Below are 19,975 nucleotides of genomic sequence, written 5' to 3'. Positions count from 1 at the left end.
TTTTTGTTGTTGTTGTCTTTCTGCATTTGAGCATGTACTGCATCTCTATAACAGTCAGGCCAGATGACTTTTTTAGACATCCTGACATCTGGTGGACAGAATAATGTACTGCTGAGGCTGAAGAGTGCAATAGTATTATCACCAGCATCCTTTAAATCAAAGAATAGACGAAGACCAGGTTGAGCTTTCGGCTCAAGGACAAAACAAACCGTTTAAAGTTGAGTGCGTGAAAATCTGCAGCAGTGTTGTAATGGAGACGCACTACACCGAGATCAAGTCAAGACCAAGACCGGACTGTATTAGGGTTGAGACAAGACCAAAACTTTGAGTGGTTGAGACAAAGTCAAGAGTGTGTCGCCTGCTTATGTAGCCAAGATTTGTTAGATGTTTGGGTGAGGCGTGTTGCATACAGCAGTATGTAGATCAGAGTAATAGTGAGGTTGATGAGACCCAAGACCTATAAAAAGTTGTCTTAAGACCAGTCTTAAGATATATATATACTACTATACTAGTACTAAACTATAACACTGACTCAGAGCTGCTTAAAATTAAACCAACACACCATTTAAAATGAATTTATATAAAAAGGTTTGGCATACATTAACATTTTGACCAGATGAAATAATACACTGGACCTGTTGGACAACAAAGACGTCCTGCATGAAAAGTGACTCAGTAGTGTGACTCTGAATGAAAATTCAGGAGATTAATCATCTGTGAGTCGAGACTTTAAATAGCTCAAAAGGTCTGTGAAGAACATGATACAGATATAACACACATATTTTTAGATTCAATATAAGAAATGAAGGGAATGAGGAATTGTCTGTTTGTGAAAAATGCTTTTGGCTGGTGTGTATCTGTGCCATGACTGGCGTGCAAAGTAGAGGATGTCGGAAACTGTTAAAGATCAAGCTCTTAATTTAAGATCTCTAAAATATGAAATACTCACGAGAGCAAACCGGTCCAAAATCAGTTTCTATTTCTCATCAGGTATTCTCAGGGGTGTCAGAAAGAGAAAGAACATGTGAGGAAATGCATATATATATAAACCTGTCAGTGTATCCTAAGCCATATTCTTGGGTTCATCATAGACTCACTTTAGATTACTTTGATGTTATCTTTTCAGTAAAAAAAAAAAACCCGAACAAGATAAATCTGTCAACCGATGTAACTTCCTGGAAACAAGCAAAGTGGCAGGGGCTTAAAACAGGAAGTTTCCCCTGAGAGTAAATCAGTCTCTATCTGAAGAGAAGACAAGCACCTTCGTCAAGAGAAGAAATCGTACTAACTGCCGTCCAGAAGACGATGAATAACTCAAATAGTTCAGTCAACCGTGAGTTTACAACGAGGTTCCTGGTTCCCGTTTACAGCTCAGTCTTCATCATTGGTCTGCTGGCTAATGGATGGGGATTGAAGTCTTTGCTGCAGAACTGGAACAAACTAGGTAACGTGAACGTGTTTGTTCTCAACCTTGGACTTACAGACATTCTGCACCTGCTCACACTCCCGTTTTTGATCGTGTACTATGCCATGGACCGTAGATGGATCTTTGGAGATGCGTTGTGCAAGATAACAAGATTCTGCTTCAGCCTGAATTTATATGGCAGCATTGGGTTCCTCACCTGTATAAGCGTGTACAGATACCTGGCCATCGTTCATCCAATGAGGGTGATGGGAAGAATAACTGTCACCCATTCTGTGGCTATCTCAGTCATGGTTTGGCTCTTGGTGGGCGTTCAAAGTCTTCCGGACATGTTCTTCACCAAAACATTGGAAAACACCAAAGAATGCCTTGACACCACTGATAAAAACCATCTTGAGCGTTACCTGAAATACAGCCTTGGATGGACACTCACTGGATTTTGTATCCCATTCCTCATCACACTGGGCTGCTATGGACACGTGATCGTCATTATCTGCAAGTCAAATAGCATTGACAAGGTGCTGAAACAGAGAAGTTTGAAGTTGTTGTTCATCACGATTCTTCTCTTCTCTGTTTGTTACATCCCACATCACGTATTCAAGAACCTCAACCTCTTGTCAAGAGTTCTGTCTATGAATAATATAAACTATGGATGGTTTAATGGAGTCTACATCGCTCGTCAGATAAGTCGTGGCCTTGTGTGTCTGAACAGCGCTCTCAACCCTCTGGTTTACCTCCATGGAAATGAAAACATTGGTGCTCAGCTCATGCAGCTCCTCCAGCGAGCCTGGCAAGCTGTCATGCAGCTGTTCAACCGACGTAGTCATGTTCCCGTGGTGCAGATTATCTGATATGTGAATGAAATTGCAGAATTGTATTGCATCATCGATTATTGTGTTTGAGCTATGTGCCTGTCATATTGTTGTTAACATGCAAAATAACTAAAAAATAAAGTTATTTCAAGCACATTTGAAAACGTCATTGTTTATTTGACTTTGTGACGGCGTTGGATCGTGTTTTGTGGTGAGATTGCTTCAGTGTGAACAGGAAATTGATGGTGTAACAATATAAAAATATGCATGTATACACATACAATCAACATGGTGTTAAAAGCCAAAGAAAAGAGGTGGGTTTTAAGAAGAGTTTCAAAAATGTGAACAGAGGAGGCCTGTCTAATGTGCAGCAGCAATCCATTCCAAAGTTTTGAAGCTGCAACGGCAAATGCAGACATCCACGCTTTAAGGTTATGTAAGCAGTTTATCAGTGGGTTAAGAGAGTAGGAATCATAGATCTAAATATCATCTGCATAGCAGTAAAATGTTTTCTGAGAATGGAACCAATTGGGAGTAGAAAGAGAGAAAATAAAAGAGGGCCAAGCACAGAGCCCTGTGGGACAGGGAGGAGCAGTGAACCATTCCAGTGCTGTGCCACTGATGCCCACCCACAGTATTATCTCAGATTTATAACATCATTTTGTACATAATGTGGCTTTTTCTGATCTTTCCCTTCATCATTCATCAATAATCTTTGTACGGTATCTGTTTTTTCCTCTTGCTGATGAGCTGTGTACACAACAAACCACAGAAGACATTTTTGGTGTTTCGTATGAAAAATGAAGCCAAATCAGTGACGAGTATGACTTGTGATGGCTTTTTTGTTGTTGTTGTCTTTCTGCATTTGAGCATGTACTGCATCTCTATAACAGTCAGGCCAGATGACTTTTTTAGACATCCTGACATCTGGTGGACAGAATAATGTACTGCTGAGGCTGAAGAGTGCAATAGTATTATCACCAGCATCCTTTAAATCAAAGAATAGACGAAGACCAGGTTGAGCTTTCGGCTCGAGGACAAAACAAACCGTTTAAAGTTGAGTGTGTGAAAATCTGCAGTGTTGTAATGAAGACGCCCTAAACCGAGATCAAGTCAAGACCAAGACCGGACTGTATCAGAGCTGAGACAAGACCAAAACTTTGAGTGGTTGAGACAAAGTCAAGAGTGTGTGGCCTGCTTCCTTACATTTGCCAAATCTCTTTGGGTGAGGCGTGTTACCAGTTGTCTCAGTTAGCGTGTTGCATACATCAGTATGTAGATCCCTCTTTGTTTATGACTGAAACAACACTGAGTAAAAGTGAGATTGACCCTGAGATGAGAGCTTTAAAAAGTTGTCTTAAGACCAATCTTGAGTACCATCACACTCAGAGACGACTGAAATGAAAACAACACACCATTTAAAATGAATTTATATAAAAAGGTTTGTCAGAGCAAAAGTCAAGGCCGAGTTATTATAATTACAACTGTCAAAACAATTCAGATGAAACCTGAAAATTACAGTCTCTCATTGTAAAATTATAATATGTTACACATTTTAGTCATGTCACCCTGAGACAATCACCCCTCTAAAAACTGGGATATTTCACATCACATGGTCAACAAAAAGTAGAATCATTTGAGTCTCCTGAAGACCACCGGAAAACCCAAAGTAACACCTCTTACTCTTTTATTGTAGTTTTGACCAAACTGTAAGAATGTCAACCTCAAACATAAAATAGTTGATGCCATGTGGTTACAGTCCTGTTATACCGTTACTAAACTCAATAAAATGGCCTGAGATTACAGTGCTGAAAAAAAAGATTGTAGAAAAAGTTGAAGAATGAGTGTCCAGAGCTTGTGGGGGCAGAGGGCAGAGAAGGAAGGAGGGGGAAAGCTGGGAGGGAGTTCAGCATCCTGACGGCCTGCTGGATGAAGCTGTCTCTCAGTCTGCTGGTTCTCGCCCGGAGGCTCCTCATTCTCCTCCAGGAAGGCAGGAAGCTGAAGAGGCAGTCAGTGGGTGGGATAAATGCTGAGAGCTTTGCGGGCCAGGCGTGTTTTGTAAGTGTCCTGGAGGGAGGGGAGGAGGCCACCAATGATCTTCTCAGCTGCTCTCATTATGCGCTGCATGGTCTTCCTTGCAGGATGCAGTGCAGCCGCCGTACCACACAGTGTTGCAGCTGGTCAGGATGCTCTCGTGGTTCCACGGTAGAGGGTGTGCATGATGGGGATTGATCTTTTCAGCGTGCCGGAGTAAGTAGACGCGCCGCTGAGCTTTGCTGGTCAGTGATGCGGCGCTGCACATCCAAGAACCTGGTGCTGCTCACTCTCTTCACAGCAGCACCGTTGATGGTCAGTGGTGGAGGCCCTTTTGGAAGTCGACAACAATCTCCTTCGTCTTCTCCACATTAAGAGAAAGATTGTTGTCTCAGCACGTCGTCCCTGTAGTTTCACTCATCGTTATCGTTGATGAGCTCCAACACAGTAGTGTCATCCGCAAACTTGGCGAAGAGGTTGGTGTTGTGCGTTGGTGTGAAGTCATGGGTCAGCAGGGTGAAGAGTATAGGGGCTTAGCACGCATCCTTGGGTGGCCCCTGTGTTCAGCATGATGGTGCAGGATGCGTTGTTGCCGACCCGGACTGCCTGTGGTCTTCCGGACAGGAAGTCCAACAACCAGTTTCAGAGTGAAGTGTTTAGTCCTAGACAGTCCAGTTTCTGTATCAGCTGCTGGGGGATGATTGTGTTAAAAGCTGAACTAAAGTCTAAGAACAACATCCTCACATATGAGTCTGTAGTGTCCAGGTGAGTGAGAGCTATGTGGAGGGGACCGGTTGGCCCGATATGCAAATTGGTAGGGGTCCAGGCAAGGTGGGAGGATGGAGTTTATGTGCTGCATGATTAACTCAAAGCACTTCATAAGAACTAAAAGTAAATGAGGAATTGTCTGTTTGTGAAAAATGCTTTTGGCTGGTGTGTATCTGTGCCAAACACTGTCATAGATCAGGTTATCGCTGATCTATGACGCTTCACTGACTACAAATCAAGCCCTTCATCACCGCTTTGAAATATGGACACATGACTGGCATGCAAAGTAAAGGATGTGGTAAACTGTTAAAGATCAAGCTCTTGCTCTCAATTTAAGTTCTCTAAAATATGAAATACTCATTAGGTGGAAACCATTTCACAGTCAGCGCATATATATAAACTCACTAACCATATTTATTAGTTCATCATAGACTCACTTTAGATTACTTTGATGTTATCTTTTCAGTTAAAAACAAACAAACAAGAAAAACCGATGTAACTTCCTGGAAACAAGCAATGTGGCAAGGACTTAATATAGGAAGTCTCCCCTGAGAGTAAATCAGTCTCTATCTGAAGAGAAGACAAGCACCTTCGTCAAGAGAAGAAATCGTACTAACTGCCGTCCAGAAGACGATGAATAACTCAAATTGTTCAGTCAACCGTGAGTTTATAAAAAGGTTCCTGGTTCCTGTTTACAGCTCAGTCCTTATCATCGGTCTGCTGGCTAATGGATGGGGATTGAAGTCTTTGCTGCAGAACTGGAACAAACTAGGTAACGTGAACGTGTTTGTTCTCAACCTTGGACTTACAGACATTCTGCACCTGCTCACACTCCCGTTTTTGATCGTGTACTATGCCATGGACCGTAATTGGATCTTTGGAGATGCGTTGTGCAAGATAACAAGATTCTGCTTCAACCTGAATTTATATGGCAGCATTGGGTTCCTCACCTGTATAAGCGTGTACAGATACCTGGCCATCGTTCATCCAATGAGGGTGATGGGAAGAATAACTGTCACCCATTCTGTGGCTATCTCAGTCATGGTTTGGCTCTTGGTGAGCGTTCAAAGTCTTCCGAACATGTTCTTCACCAAAACTTTGGAAAACAACACCAAAGAATGCCTTCACACCCGTGACAATGACGTTGAGCGTTACCTGAAATACAACCTTGGATGGGCACTCACTGGATTTTGTATCCCATTGCTCATCATGCTGGGCTGCTATGGACACATGATCGTCGTTATATGCAAGACAAATCGCATTGACAAGGTACTGAAACAGAGAAGTTTGAAGTTGTTGTTCATCACGATTCTTCTCTTCTCTGTTTGTTACATCCCCTATTTTGTAACCAGAAATCTCAAACTCTGGTCAAGAGTTCTGACTAAACAGAATAATTGTCGCGGATGGTTTAATGGAGTCCAGTTTGCTCGTCAGATAAGTAGTGGCCTTGTGTGTATGAACAGCGCTCTCAACCCTCTGGTTTACCTCCATGGAAATGAAAACATTGGTGCTCAGCTCATGCAGCTCCTCCAGCGAGCCTGGCAAGCTGTCATGCAGCTGTTCAACCGACGTAGTCATGTTCCCGTGGTGCAGATTATCTGATATGTGAATGAAATTGCAGAATTGTATTGCATTATTGATTATTGTGTTTGAGCTATGTGGCTGTCATATTGTTGTTAACATGCAAAATAACTAAAAAATAAAGTTATTTCAAGCACATTTGAAAACGTCATTGTTTATTTGACTTTGTGAGGGCGTTGGATCGTGTTTTGTGGTGAGATTGCTTCAGTGTGAACAGGAAATTGATGGTGTAACATACACTAGTCCAACAACCAGTTGCAGAGCGAAGTGTTCAGTCCTAGACAGTCCAGTTTCTGTATCAGCTGCTGGGGGATGATTGCGTTAAAAGCTAAACTAAAGTCTAAGAACAGCATCCTCACATATGAGTCTGTAGTGTCCAGGTGAGTGAGTGCTATGTGGAGGGGACCGGTTGGCCGGATATGCAAATTGTTAGGGGTCCAGGGAAGGTGGGAGGATGGAGTTTATGTGCTGCATGACTAACTCAAAGCACTTCATAAGAACTAAAAGTAAATGAGGAATTGTCTGTTTGTGAAAAATGCTTTTGGCTGGTGTGTATCTGTGCCAAACACTGTCATAGATCAGGTTATCGCTGATCTATGACGCTTCACTGACTACAAATCAAGCCCTTCATCACCGCTTTGAAATATGGACACATGACTGGCATGCAAAGTAAAGGATGTGGTAAACTGTTAAAGATCAAGCTCTTGCTCTCAATTTAAGTTCTCTAAAATATGAAATACTCATTAGGTGGAAACCATTTCACAGTCAGCGCATATATATAAACCCACTAACCATATTTATTAGTTCATCATAGACTCACTTTAGATTACTTTGATGTTATCTTTTCAGTTAAAAAAAACAAACAAGAAAAACCGATGTAACTTCCTGGAAACAAGCAATGTGGCAAGGACTTAATATAGGAAGTCTCCCCTGAGAGTAAATCAGTCTCTATCTGAAGAGAAGACAAGCACCTTCGTCAAGAGAAGAAATCGTACTAACTGCCGTCCAGAAGACGATGAATAACTCAAATTGTTCAGTCAACCGTGAGTTTATAAAAAGGTTCCTGGTTCCTGTTTACAGCTCAGTCCTTATCATCGGTCTGCTGGCTAATGGATGGGGATTGAAGTCTTTGCTGCAGAACTGGAACAAACTAGGTAACGTGAACGTGTTTGTTCTCAACCTTGGACTTACAGACATTCTGCACCTGCTCACACTCCCGTTTTTGATCGTGTACTATGCCATGGACCGTAATTGGATCTTTGGAGATGCGTTGTGCAAGATAACAAGATTCTGCTTCAACCTGAATTTATATGGCAGCATTGGGTTCCTCACCTGTATAAGCGTGTACAGATACCTGGCCATCGTTCATCCAATGAGGGTGATGGGAAGAATAACTGTCACCCACACTGTGGCTATCTCAGTCATGGTTTGGCTCTTGGTGAGCGTTCAATGTCTTCCGGACATGTTCTTCACCAAAACATTGGAAAACAACACCGAAAAATGCCTTGACACCGTTGACAAGGACGTTGAGCGCTACCTGGAATACAACCTTGGATGGGCACTCACTGGATTTTGTATCCCATTCCTCATCACGCTGGGCTGCTATGGACACATGATCGTCGTTATCTGCAAGACAAATCGCATTGACAAGGTACTGAAACAGAGAAGTTTGAAGTTGTTGTTCATCACGATGCTTCTTTTCTCTGTTTGTTACATCCCCTATTTTGTAACCAGAAATCTCCACCTCTGGTCAAGAGTTCTGACTAAACAGAGGGACTGTCGCGGATGGTTTAATGGAGTCCTGTTTGCTCGTCGGATAAGTAGTGGCCTTGTGTGTATGAACAGCGCTCTCAACCCTCTAGTTTACCTCCATGGAAATGAAAACATTGGTGCTCAGCTCATGCAGCTCCTCCAGCGAGCCTGGCAAGCTGTCATACAGCTGTTCAACCGATGTAGTCATGTTCCCGTGGTGCAGATTATCTGATATGTGAATGAAATTGCAGAATTGTATTGCATCATTGATTATTGTGTTTGAGCTATGTGGCTGTCATATTGTTGTTAACATGCAAAATAAATAAAAAATAAAGTTCATTTGAAAACGTCACTGTTCATTTGACTTTGTGAGGGCGTTGGATCATGTTTTGTGGTGAGATTGCTTCACTGTAAACAGGAAACTGATAGTGTCAGTGTGTTGAAATAACACATTTGCATGAACTGTACATCAAAGCTACTTGGAAATGGTTGAATTTGAAATTTTTATGGCATAAAAAGTAATATTTAATTAATAAGATAACAATAATTATAATATTTACTTCTTACATGTACTCTCCTGGATGTTTTAACCATAGTTAAACCACTTCTCAAACAGAAGTCTTTTTACATGCATTTTCACCCGAAATACAACCACACCGCATCACCACACACACACACACACACACACACACACACACACGCACACACACGAGAGAGAGATGGTGGAGTGATATGCAGCCACACAGTTGCGCCCAGAGTATGTATTGACCTATTTCTAACTTCCCTCTGTTAGATTCTTAGATTTACTTTTATTAAATACAACAAAATCTTTGAGACTTTTCAGTCCGGTGTCAGAGCACACCACAGCACAGAGGCGGCAAATGGTTAAAGCATATAAGATATATAAGAACTTACACTGACTCAAAAGCTTTCAGTCGTAGTTCTTCTAGATCTCAGTGTAGCCTTTGATACTCTCGACCACGTCCTCCTCCTGGGTCGGTCTCTTGGGAATGACCCTAAGGCGGTTATTGTTTTTAGTGTTGCAGTTTTTAGTCCTTGCAAAGTTATATTCATGATTGTGTATTTTTGTTTTTACTTTTTGTCCGTTTTAATCTTGCATTCTGCACTAGTAGCTAGTTGAAACTCCACCCCTTTGTCTCTCTCACTGACACACACACACACACCTGGATAGAAATATATATTCAAATGTGTACTTTTTATTTATTTATTACAGGCCCTCTGAACAACCTGTTGTCCAGACCGTTTAGGTTTAATATACAAGTATGAGTCATAGTTTGTCTTAATGCAGATTGACAGCAATGACGCATTTTATCCTGTTCGAGATAGCATTGATTGTGGAGCCAGATCTGAGTTGCCAGTTGCTGCATTCTTCATGTATTTGTTACTTATTAACTGTCAGAGCTAGTTAATAAACGGACGGCCAGCAGGAATGTTGGTGCCAACAGCTAATGATTGCTTTTTTTTTTTTTTTAATATAGTCAGGAGCCAGACCCTGACAGGCTGTGAAAGTGATCAGATCATCAGATCTAAAATACACAAATAGCCAATGCAGGGAAGTGATGTACTGTCGCCTGTCAAAACAAGTCTAATCTGTATCTTGTAAGTCGTCAAACTGCTTGTGTGACATATTTCTGTTTGCTGACACAGACACATTACTTACTGCTGCAAGAGTGTGGATGTTTGTCAGAGCTGGATCACTGTTGATAAGGACCTCGTCACTCATGCAATTACAAATAGAGTAAATGGCACAAGTAAACTATGATTTCTAAGAGTTGGATCAACAAAACAGTCGAATACAGTAAAAAAAATAATTCTGGAAGCATGTAGGTTTGATCTGAAACGATATTTGACAATGGATATATTTAATTTAATAATCGTGTTATCAGAACAGACTAATTATTAATGTTTGGTGATGACAGTCTGTAGGGATTCACTCACTTTGTCTCAGTCTCTTACCTTGCTGCAGTAGCAGCGTGTAATGAAGTCACATTTCACACGTCAAGCTCTATCATTGGGCGATGATGATATCTTAAATGTTGAGTTTGGTCTTGCAGCGATAAGGTTCTAAGAATTTCAGCAGGAAGGAATCTTTAAAGGCACATTGCCTCAGTTGTTTCTACCATTCTACGCACCACAGCTTTTAGTTTGAACGACTGCCTTCTGTTTACATCTAAGCATTCATCTTCGTGCTCCACCTGCAGCCAGATTCTCACTGAGCTACCTGGACAGAGGCCTAAAGACTGACAGCATCTCTGTTGAACATATAAATATGAATTATGTTATAGAAATAGACAGCATTAACAGTATGGATAGATTGAAGTGAATAAACTACTATATTACAGCTTGCCTAGCAAAAAAAAGAAATTATGGGTCAATTAAGCTGTGATACGTTGTGTCAGTATGAAATATAATATACAGTACAAGACACAGGATGTACCCCGCCTCTGGATATAATCATATTTTAGCATTAAAAACAGAAGAGCTTCCACATACTGGTATACTAACCATTACCAGAAACTGTTAATTTAGGGCAGCTGTGGCATAAACTTTACATTGGGTGGTGGCACTGCAGTATATTAGAGTATGAACAGTATTAATGGAGTTTTTTATAAACTGAGTTTATAAGGGCCACGCCTCGTACTCGTTCAATTTCCATTCTCCGCGTACTTAAGCACTCCTTTTCCTTTCACTCCTTCTTAAACGCTGCTGTCACATCCCACCCCCCCTAAACCCTCTTTCTCGCTTTGTCTTCCCTTTTCTCATCTCATTCTCACACAGGAACCAGGGGCTCTAATCCGTAGAGTCGCAGAGAGACGGTTCCCCCACTCAGAGTCTCCATCCCCCTCAGGTTCCTTCCAGGATGCCTCCGGTCAACCTCAGGACCACTCGGCCGATGGTCCCGCCTCGTCCCTCCCACCTTTCCTCCCCTCATCCCTTCCTCCCTCCCTCCATCCCTCATCCTAACATCCCTCATCCTCCCACCCTCATCCCACCATCCCTCCATCCCTCAACCCTCTAACCCTCTCTTTCCCTAAACCCTCCCCGCAGCATATCACCCATGCTTCCCGAACGTCACTTGTAATAAACGTGAAAAAAATGTTTAAACTCCATCTGTACGGGCGTGGTCCTTGTTAGTGAAACAGTATTAACAGTAGTAGTGCAGTTGTAAATACACGTGACTAACATATTACTGATTACTGAAGTTAAACACTGTGGTCTAATGGTACTTATATCTGGGAGGTTCCCAATCAGAACATTACCAAAATGAATGTGTAAGTCATCAACATATAGAGAGTAGACCGGCTACTCAGATATCTACCAAAATGCTTTATAAAATATTTCGTTGGGTGACTTTTCCTCTTGTACCACCAGCAGGTTGTCACTGCAGGTTAAAAGAGACTGAACTGTAATATACTCATACTCATACTTTCAAGCCCTCCCAGTTGTGACACGTGATTGCACTGCATATTCATGCATGAATGCACTGATGCATGCACCGTAGGCGTCATTTCAGTGCTTATCACACCTTTCAACACCACGTACGTAGAACGTACATTTTGCAGAATGGGGGGGTTAGGAAATCCCCTAACTGTCAACACGTTACTCGCACTTTGTCAACCAAAGCAACAAAGATGACTTTTGCATCAAGAGAATCTATGCTGCACCGACACACACATCACTTCCACTTTTGTGTTAACTAAAACCACGACACCACCTTCTGGCCATTCAGCTGAATGAAGCATCAAATCAAAGCATGTATCTGTCCGTTTGTTATAAAAATTAGGGTTACACAGCTAGTTAGATGTTTTAACTTATACAATGTTTGTTCCTATTTATTACATGTCCTTAGGGCGCTTCCCTTTATTGCTGTTTTACTGAGACTGGCAGGGGAAGGGAAGGTTCAGGTTAATGTATGAATAAAGGCATTTCAGAACAGAATGAGGCCCAGGGACAGGTCAGAGAGGTGATATCAAGATTGGGGACATACTGGCTACTCACTCAGGTGATATGTTGAAGAAAACTGTTTAAATGCATTATATGCAAATTGACTGTTAACAATTTACAGGGGTTGAGACAGCCCATCTTCAGGAAAATGTATAAGAACCAACTGTCAGAGCTCCTCAGGGAGCCTTTTTCTCTGTAACCCCTTTAGTGTGTTGCACTGTGAAACGCTCCTCTTGTACAAGAACAATAAATTCAACTTAAACTTTGATGCTTTGAATCCGATCCTCCTTATTCAAGGGTTTTTCTTTAAAATTGTAAAACATTTCATCCTCGCAGAGCTGACAGCGTCGCTGCAGACTCTTGGGACTAAAACAGTTCTAAGGTTTATTAAATGGTGTTTATTTCTTTTGTGAATGAGTATATAAAGAAGAACGTATGCATACAAGTATAAATTTATGCATAAAGAAAATTGTGCTTGACTGTGTAAAGCAAACTCATCAGTCGTTTTCTAAATATGTGTCAATATGTTTATAATGAATCATCATCATACATTTTTACCATTTTACCAGCAGAGGGAGACTCTTACCTTCATATACGTGTGAATGATGACGCACTCTTGTATCACTCTAACTGTAATACAGTAACTCGTGTCATGAATGATGTGAAATACACTGCTCACAAAAAGGGTTCATGCTACTGTGATATTATATCATGAAAGTATGGTGTTTAATTAGAAGCATACTATGGGGATCTCTGTATCTCAAACTTTTTATTGAAACTATTTAAATTTGAATGACTCAGGATCGTTGTCATTGATTACAGCTCGACTAGACGTCTCACACTGTTCACAGATCGACTTATTGCAACCTGCTGATGACGCTCTGTGACGCTCTACATCCCATTTGAGGCTGGTCGTGGTCTCATGATGTCAAAATGTGACCAGCAAATACAAAACCAGAACATCTTGTGGTTGATTCATTCATGGATTAGACACTTGTTGTCATTTTTGCGGTCGGTCACCTTGGTAGAGAACAGCATGTTATGCAATAAGTACAAAACATTGGACAGTTGGACATGTGCATTCAAATGTTTATGTTCATCCGTCAAATGTGTGGATGTTCACTCCTACGTGAAAGTGTGCGGCGGTTTTGCACAAGTAAGCAAATCGACAAAGCTTAAACACAAATCTGGAGATGCAGCACGTAGATTAATCTGTGGTTTTAAATAAAAAAGCTGAGCCTGCAGGACTTCACATGGGATGGCTTCTTTTCTTTCACCTATCACAACACAGATCACCTGCAAGAGGAGATGGTTTTTTTGCATGCATGGTTTTCTTATCTTCAGAAGACAGTGAATAAAACATCCTGTCCACACGCCAGTTTCAACTGTGAGCTCAGATTCCTCTCTCCTGTTTACATCTTAGTATTCATCACTGGCCCTTGGTATGGATGGGGATCGAAGTCATTCCTGTTTGTTCTCTATGGAGCGCCTGACGGCGACAGGGCGTGCAGTGTTTATGTGTGAAAATGAGAGTACAGGAGTTGGTTGAGCTATGTTATATGATGATATTAATAGATACATTTCACATTTTTTCATTTTTCACTTCTGCTTTCTCGTACTTACAGTATGGGACAGTTTATGGTTCACACCCGAGTCCTCTGAGGTGTTCTGTAGTTGACAACCTCAGACTCGAACCTGCTCACATCCCCTTTTTATTGGTGTTCTACTTTATGAGGCGTGTTCTACACCAAAACATTTGACAAATAGGCAAATATCTTGTATGTATCATCACGATGAACTGTAAAATAAAGGTTTGACATCACCCTCTGGCATATTTTTACATCCACTTCACCGTGAAGAATCAAATACAATCTCAAACCAGTTGATTTCACTCTCTACCCATCAAACCTCACACACTAAATCAGTTTGAGACCACGCCGTACCTGCTCTTATCTTATCTACTCCTATCCTCTGTAACTTCACTTCATCACTGATGCCATGTTATCTATCCTGTCATTGACATCACAACGTGAAAAAATAAATGATAACAATAAAAAGTCAAAAGGTACGAAGTTATAAACTTATTTAGTTTATCTTTACTTTCTTCATAACTATTCATGGCATTATCAAGCAGAAATATATATATTTGATCCCAATGAGTTTACTGAAATTCAAATGCTGATAATGCAACAAATGGCCCCTGTTATATTTTGACTAACTGAGCAGAGCATTTCCATACCTTTGGACTAGTTGACTACATTCAAATTTCCATTTAATTGATGACAAAATTACTGAAACATCCATATTAGAGATTGGGGGAAAGAAACGCAACATAACACGGTGAAACTAATTCATGATGCACTTTAAACATCACATGTCATCAATAGATTGTTCCTCTGGTTGTTTAATTTACAAAGACAGTTCAGAAGAAAGCCATCTATTCCTTCTTGGACTTGGATGTGGACTTCTTCCTTTCTATCAAACATCTGATGAGAGTTCTACAGGAAATCCAAATGAATGCGATGATCAACAAACCAAAAGCTACAAAGACTGCCATCACATCTAGACAGTGATAGGCATACCATGGCAACTTAAATGACTCGGTGCGTAGATGTGCTGCACCCTTGTGCCTCATGACATATTCGATCCAGAAAATGGCACTGTCTATTGGTTTTATTGGTTTGTCACGATGGAGCTGTGACAGCTTGAGCATATTCTGTTTGTATGGCTTTTCTGGGTCTAGAATATTCTTCAGAGCGCTTGTCATAGACTCAACATCCAAGGTTGTCACTTCAAGAAACTCAGCCACCCCTCGGGCCTTCAAGCGCACCATGTTGTCGTACTGGTCAAAGATGAGAGGAATGCCCAGAACTGGTACACCATGGTAGATGGCCTCATAAATTCCATTGGTACCCCCGTGTGTGACAAAAACTTTGGTTTTTGGGTGACCTAGTATATCGTTTTGAGGCATCCACTCAACCAGCTTGGTGTTGTTTCCCAGAGTGTTGGGTCTTTTCCCGATATGTCTCCACACAACCTTCTGAGGGAGGCTGGCAAATGCCGAAGCGATGATCTCTGATGTCTCAGGGCCGAGGTCACCCAGCAGGGTCCCCAGAGTCATGATGATCACCCCATGTTCACCAGAACTTTGCATAAATTCCTCTAAATCTGATGGAAGAGGATTGGGCGGCTTGCCTTGGAACCCTCCAATGTAGACGACATTGGGCATGGTGGGACGAGGGAACTCAACTGTAAAGTCAATCCGCATTAGCCAGAGATCAGCTCCCTGCATCAGAGACATGACGTTGACATCAGGTCCAAAATAATGATCACACACAGCCTGGTAAGGTGGGTTTGAGACATAGTGATACATGTAAACTAATATGATATGACGGATTACATTTTCGATTCTTTGGAAAAAGTCCATCTTATCAGAGAACTCAGTGAACAATTGTGGGACGTAGGACAGAGGAGAAGGAGCGATGGCAAAGTGTGCCTCTCCATTGAAGAGCCAGCGAACATTGAAAACCATGGGCAGCTTTAGATAATGTGCCAGCAGGACTCCACCTGGAAATGCAGGGTCAGTAAGGCAAAGGTCAAATCCAGTTTCCTTCAGCTCCTTAATTAGTGTCTTATTCTCAAAGATGCTGATGACCAGTTTTGCCACATCTACCTGGTTCTCCCCAATCATGTTGAAAATATTCCTATAAAACTCCACAAAAGCCCAGAGTGAGCCTTTATTCCGCCGGATCTCTATTGACCTCCTTAAGAAAGAGGTCATGAAGTCTTGGCTCTCAATGTTTTGGGACTGTTCCTGGGCGATGGTGATGGAGGTGTAATGGGGTGAGAATTCGGAGACATACCAGCTGGTGGAGGAACGTAGCACGGTTATTTGATGGCCCTGAGAATGAAGCACCTCCACCAGGATTTTCATGTTAAGCCAATGGCTCCCATCAAGAGGATAGATAAGGATCTTTCCACCATCACAACTGATGGACAGAGTTGCTGAAAACAGCAGGGCGAACGCCACAGCTGGATAAGACCCCATCACTGTGGAAGAGACAGAAAACTTCATCAACAAATAGTCACAGTTCAATCCGAATTACTTGTAAATTGTAATATATATGGATGTTTACAGCAAGCAGCTGTTTTAGCCAAAGAGCATTCCCCACAGGAGACCAATCTAGAAGCAAACACCTTTGGAGCATGATTATTTGTTCATGTTGTGTTTGTGCTTGTTCTGCTGCCACAATTGGACAAAGAAAAAGCCGTAAATCTGTTTTAGTTTACACAAACTTCCTCCTGTGTGAGGTGGTTTGCTTTCATGTGGTGTTATGTTACAATGATCCCTGAACAGTCTCAGACAGACGAGGAGGATGGTGCGATTGTGAAAGGTTGAGAATCACAGTTCTACATGTTAAACTACAGCTATTGCTGCTGGGTAGGTAGACTGCCATCGGTTTATCAGAGCCTGTATGCTTTAAACAGCTGTCTGGTGCAGCTGGAAACGATTCAGTGTAAAAAATTTATGGAGTTATGTAATTTATGAAGGTTTTTTTTTGCTTTGCTTTTACATATGACAATACTTATGGCTTTTGCCTCAGAATAAACATTTGAAAAATGCCTGTCTCTTTGACTTGTCAGTGAAAATCATTTTACTGTGTGTGTGTGTGCGTGCGTGTGTGTGTGTGTGTGTGTGTGTGTGTGTGTGTGTGTGTGTGTGTGTGTGTGTGCACACTTCTTTAAATACCTCATGGGCTCCCTGTATTGTATTTCATGTCCTGCTAAAGCCTTGTGGCATTCTCAAGTTGTTTTTTTTCACCCTATTTTTGTCCCAGATGTTTCCAACTACTTTTTATTTTTTACTTTGAATGTATGCACGGTGTGTTTATGTTCAGTCTTCTTCTACCACACTATGTCTTGTCTTTTCTACAACAGACCATCTCCTACATTTTGCTCTTTGCACACAGTTTTTCCTTGAACTGTTCGGTAATGTTAAGCCCCAATTACCCAGTCAAAGTTCTTGTGCACTTGATGCATGAAAGAGCAGTGCATCAGTTCTATGCTATCCACATCTTGGTGTATAGACATTACGATGTGCACAGACTGTTATAAAAACAAAAAAACATATAACAACTAAAAAAAACTACAGAGTAAAATTAGGGCAAAGACATCAAACATAACAAACAATGCAGTGTTCAGAATCAAATCTATGATTCATCTGCTCTAAAAATTTTGTCTGCATGGCAAAGTATCACCACATCCTGAACTGTAATTTAGGGCACAACCACACAACATTGTGAAAAGCAGCACCCGGGATATAGAAAAACCACAGAGTGATGCACTGACTGGTTGACTCAGTCTGAAATCAAATGTCAAGTGAAAAGGAACAAGAAAGCTCTGAAAAGAAATTCAGATGTGCTGTTTTAAATCATCTTTTTATATGCAAGATATTTATTGGCAGCTGTTACAGAAAAGACAAAAAAAAATCTTGTATCATTAACCAACAGTCTATCAGCTGCAGGCCTGTTTATGCAATGAGAGTAACTGTTGAAATGCTAAACAGTCTTAGAACAGAAACCATATAAGCCATAATAAGTTTAAGTATAAGTTTAAGTACAGCTCCTCACCTTGGACTCTGTGTCTTCTCCCTCAGGACAAAAAGAATCTACTGTCGCAGGTTATCAACACTTCAAGTTAATGTATAACTCTACATGTGTCCGACTGAGCTCCGGTCTATTCTGTTTGTCCAAGCCCCTCTGAACCCTCCCCCCAGATTGTTTCTTGTTTTACTTACTCCGCAAGCATCATCTGGATGTGTTTAGCAAGCATGAAAAGGCATCTACACACCAGCCAATGGTTAACATTTGGCACCCTTACAGCTTCCTTCTCTCCCAAATGTGTGCCTGCAGGATACAAATGCTACCTCTAATCTTGATAGTATCAAATGCCAAGTCCCACAAGACAAAGGTAAACTCAAACAGAGGAGATTATTTTTGATGTGATCTTTTATTTCAATGCAGGAGGTTTTGCGACTCTTTGCTCTGAATCACGTTATACAGATGACACAGTGATATATCAGAGCGTGGTCCATTTATACACACATTCACCACAACCACACCACCAGCGTTCTTAACTGAGAGTTCTTTACTCTTTTTCTGACCAATGTGCACAAAAGCAAAAAAGCAGAAATGCTGTGTGTAAACTCAGATTAAACTGTGTGTGTGTGTGTGTGTGTGTGTGTGTGGGTAATCTTACTTTAAGACCAGTTTACATTTAAATGTCTGTTTAATCGGCAGCAAAAAAAATAGTCCTGAGGAAAATCCCTACAAGAAAGAGAGCGAGAGAAGAAAACACAACAGTGTAAAACTAATTTATAATGCACTTTAATCACCACAAGAAATTTACAAAGATCAAAATACTGCTCTCTGGGAACTGGATACTGGAAAAAAAAACAGTCCAGCAGAGAGAATAGTGTTATTAAAGTGACAATCTTAAAGATATGGGATTAGAATGTCCAACACTGTCCCATTAACATTATTCATTCATTCTGTTTTTTGTACCACTGTAAATTACTGGTCCATTTCATGTCACTCAAATCAACAGTCTCCTCCTTGTTTTATCGTGAGTTCATCTATTCCTTCTTGGACTTGGATGTAGACTTCTTCCTTCCTATCAGACATCTGATGAGAGTTCTACAGGAAATCCAAATGAATGCGATGATCAACGAACCAAAAGCTATAAAGACTGCCATCACATCTAGACAGTGATAGGCATACCATGGTGAACTTAAATGACTCGGTGCGTAGATGTGCTGCACCCTTGTGCCTCATGACATACTCGATCCAGAAAATGGCATTGTCTATTGGTTTTATTGGTTTGTCACGATGGAGCTGTGACAGCTTGAGCATATTCTGTTTGTATGGCTTTTCTGGGTTTGAGCACTTGTCATAGACTCACCATCCAAGGTTGTCACTTCAACAATCAGCCACGCCACGGGCCTTCAAGCGCACCATGTTGTCGTACTGGTCAAAGATGAGAGGAATGCCAAGAACTGGTACACCATGGTAGATGGCCTCAGAAATTCCATTCGTACCCACATGCGTGATAAACACTTTGGTTTTTGGGTGACCTAGTATATCGTTTTGAGGCATCCACTCAACCAACATGGTGTTGTTTCCCAGAGTGTTGGGTCTTTTCCCGATATGTCTCCACACAACCTTCTGAGGGAGGTTGGCAAATGCTAAAGCGATGATCTCCAATGGCTCAGGGTCGAGGTCACCCAGCCCTGAGAATGAAGCACCTCCACCAGGATTTTCATGTTAAGCCAATGGCTCCCATCAAGAGGATAGACAAGGATTTTTCCACCATCACAACTGACGGACAGAGTTGCTGAAAACAGCAGGACGAACGCCACAGCTGGATAAGACCCCATCACTGTGGAAGAGACACAGAACTTTCTGAACAAATAGTCACAGTTCATACATTGGTCAAACAAAACAACTTTAAACATTACCTCCCTCATTATCATCTCAAAAAGTTGTCACATTGTGTTGTCACATGCCAGGTTTCTACATCATAATTCACTCAAGGTATCAAAGGGGGCAGGGGTAAGGTATCATCATGTTGTGGCCATGTG

At 41.4% G+C, this 19,975-nt stretch overlaps 4 protein-coding genes across 6 annotated transcripts; 3 read left to right on the top strand and 1 right to left on the bottom strand.

Annotated features, from left to right (window-relative positions):
* The first annotated feature begins 70 nt into the window (after window positions 1-70).
* Window positions 71-2,404, top strand: LOC113747766 (P2Y purinoceptor 1-like). The gene has a single exon (XM_027288855.1). The coding sequence runs from the start codon at window positions 1,306-1,308 to the stop codon at window positions 2,272-2,274; it is 969 nt and encodes a 322-aa protein (XP_027144656.1). The 5' UTR covers window positions 71-1,305; the 3' UTR covers window positions 2,275-2,404.
* Window positions 2,405-4,241: 1,837 nt separating this feature from the next.
* On the top strand, window positions 4,242-6,746 carry LOC113747767 (P2Y purinoceptor 1-like). The gene has a single exon (XM_027288856.1). It carries the CDS (start codon window positions 5,671-5,673, stop codon window positions 6,637-6,639), a length of 969 nt encoding a protein of 322 aa, XP_027144657.1. The 5' UTR covers window positions 4,242-5,670; the 3' UTR covers window positions 6,640-6,746.
* A 703-nt stretch (window positions 6,747-7,449) lies between these two features.
* Window positions 7,450-8,716, top strand: LOC104923889 (P2Y purinoceptor 1). Its single transcript, XM_019268792.2, has one exon. It carries the CDS (start codon window positions 7,634-7,636, stop codon window positions 8,600-8,602), a length of 969 nt encoding a protein of 322 aa, XP_019124337.2. The 5' UTR covers window positions 7,450-7,633; the 3' UTR covers window positions 8,603-8,716.
* A 4,206-nt stretch (window positions 8,717-12,922) lies between these two features.
* On the bottom strand, window positions 12,923-19,768 carry LOC104923888 (UDP-glucuronosyltransferase 2B33-like). Of its 3 annotated transcripts, none has more exons than XM_027288852.1 (2): window positions 19,640-19,768; window positions 12,923-16,252 (listed from the first exon to the last, which is right to left on the bottom strand). In XM_027288852.1, exons 1-2 carry the CDS (start codon window positions 19,655-19,657, stop codon window positions 14,774-14,776), a joined length of 1,497 nt encoding a protein of 498 aa, XP_027144653.1. In that variant the 5' UTR covers window positions 19,658-19,768; the 3' UTR covers window positions 12,923-14,773. The 3 variants fall into 3 exon arrangements, with proteins under 3 accessions (XP_027144653.1, XP_027144650.1, XP_027144651.1); XM_027288849.1 differs by lacking the exon at window positions 19,640-19,768 and adding an exon at window positions 18,134-18,206 and having other exon boundaries at window positions 12,923-16,386; XM_027288850.1 differs by lacking the exon at window positions 19,640-19,768 and adding an exon at window positions 17,967-18,095 and having other exon boundaries at window positions 12,923-16,386.
* Between the last annotated feature and the right edge of the window lie 207 nt (window positions 19,769-19,975).

Source organism: Larimichthys crocea, chromosome XV (assembly GCF_000972845.2).
Source record: "Larimichthys crocea isolate SSNF chromosome XV, L_crocea_2.0, whole genome shotgun sequence".
NCBI classification, from domain to species: domain Eukaryota; kingdom Metazoa; phylum Chordata; class Actinopteri; family Sciaenidae; genus Larimichthys; species Larimichthys crocea.
Note: the sequence above shows the minus strand (reverse complement) of the source record. Positions and strands in the feature narration are given on the sequence as shown.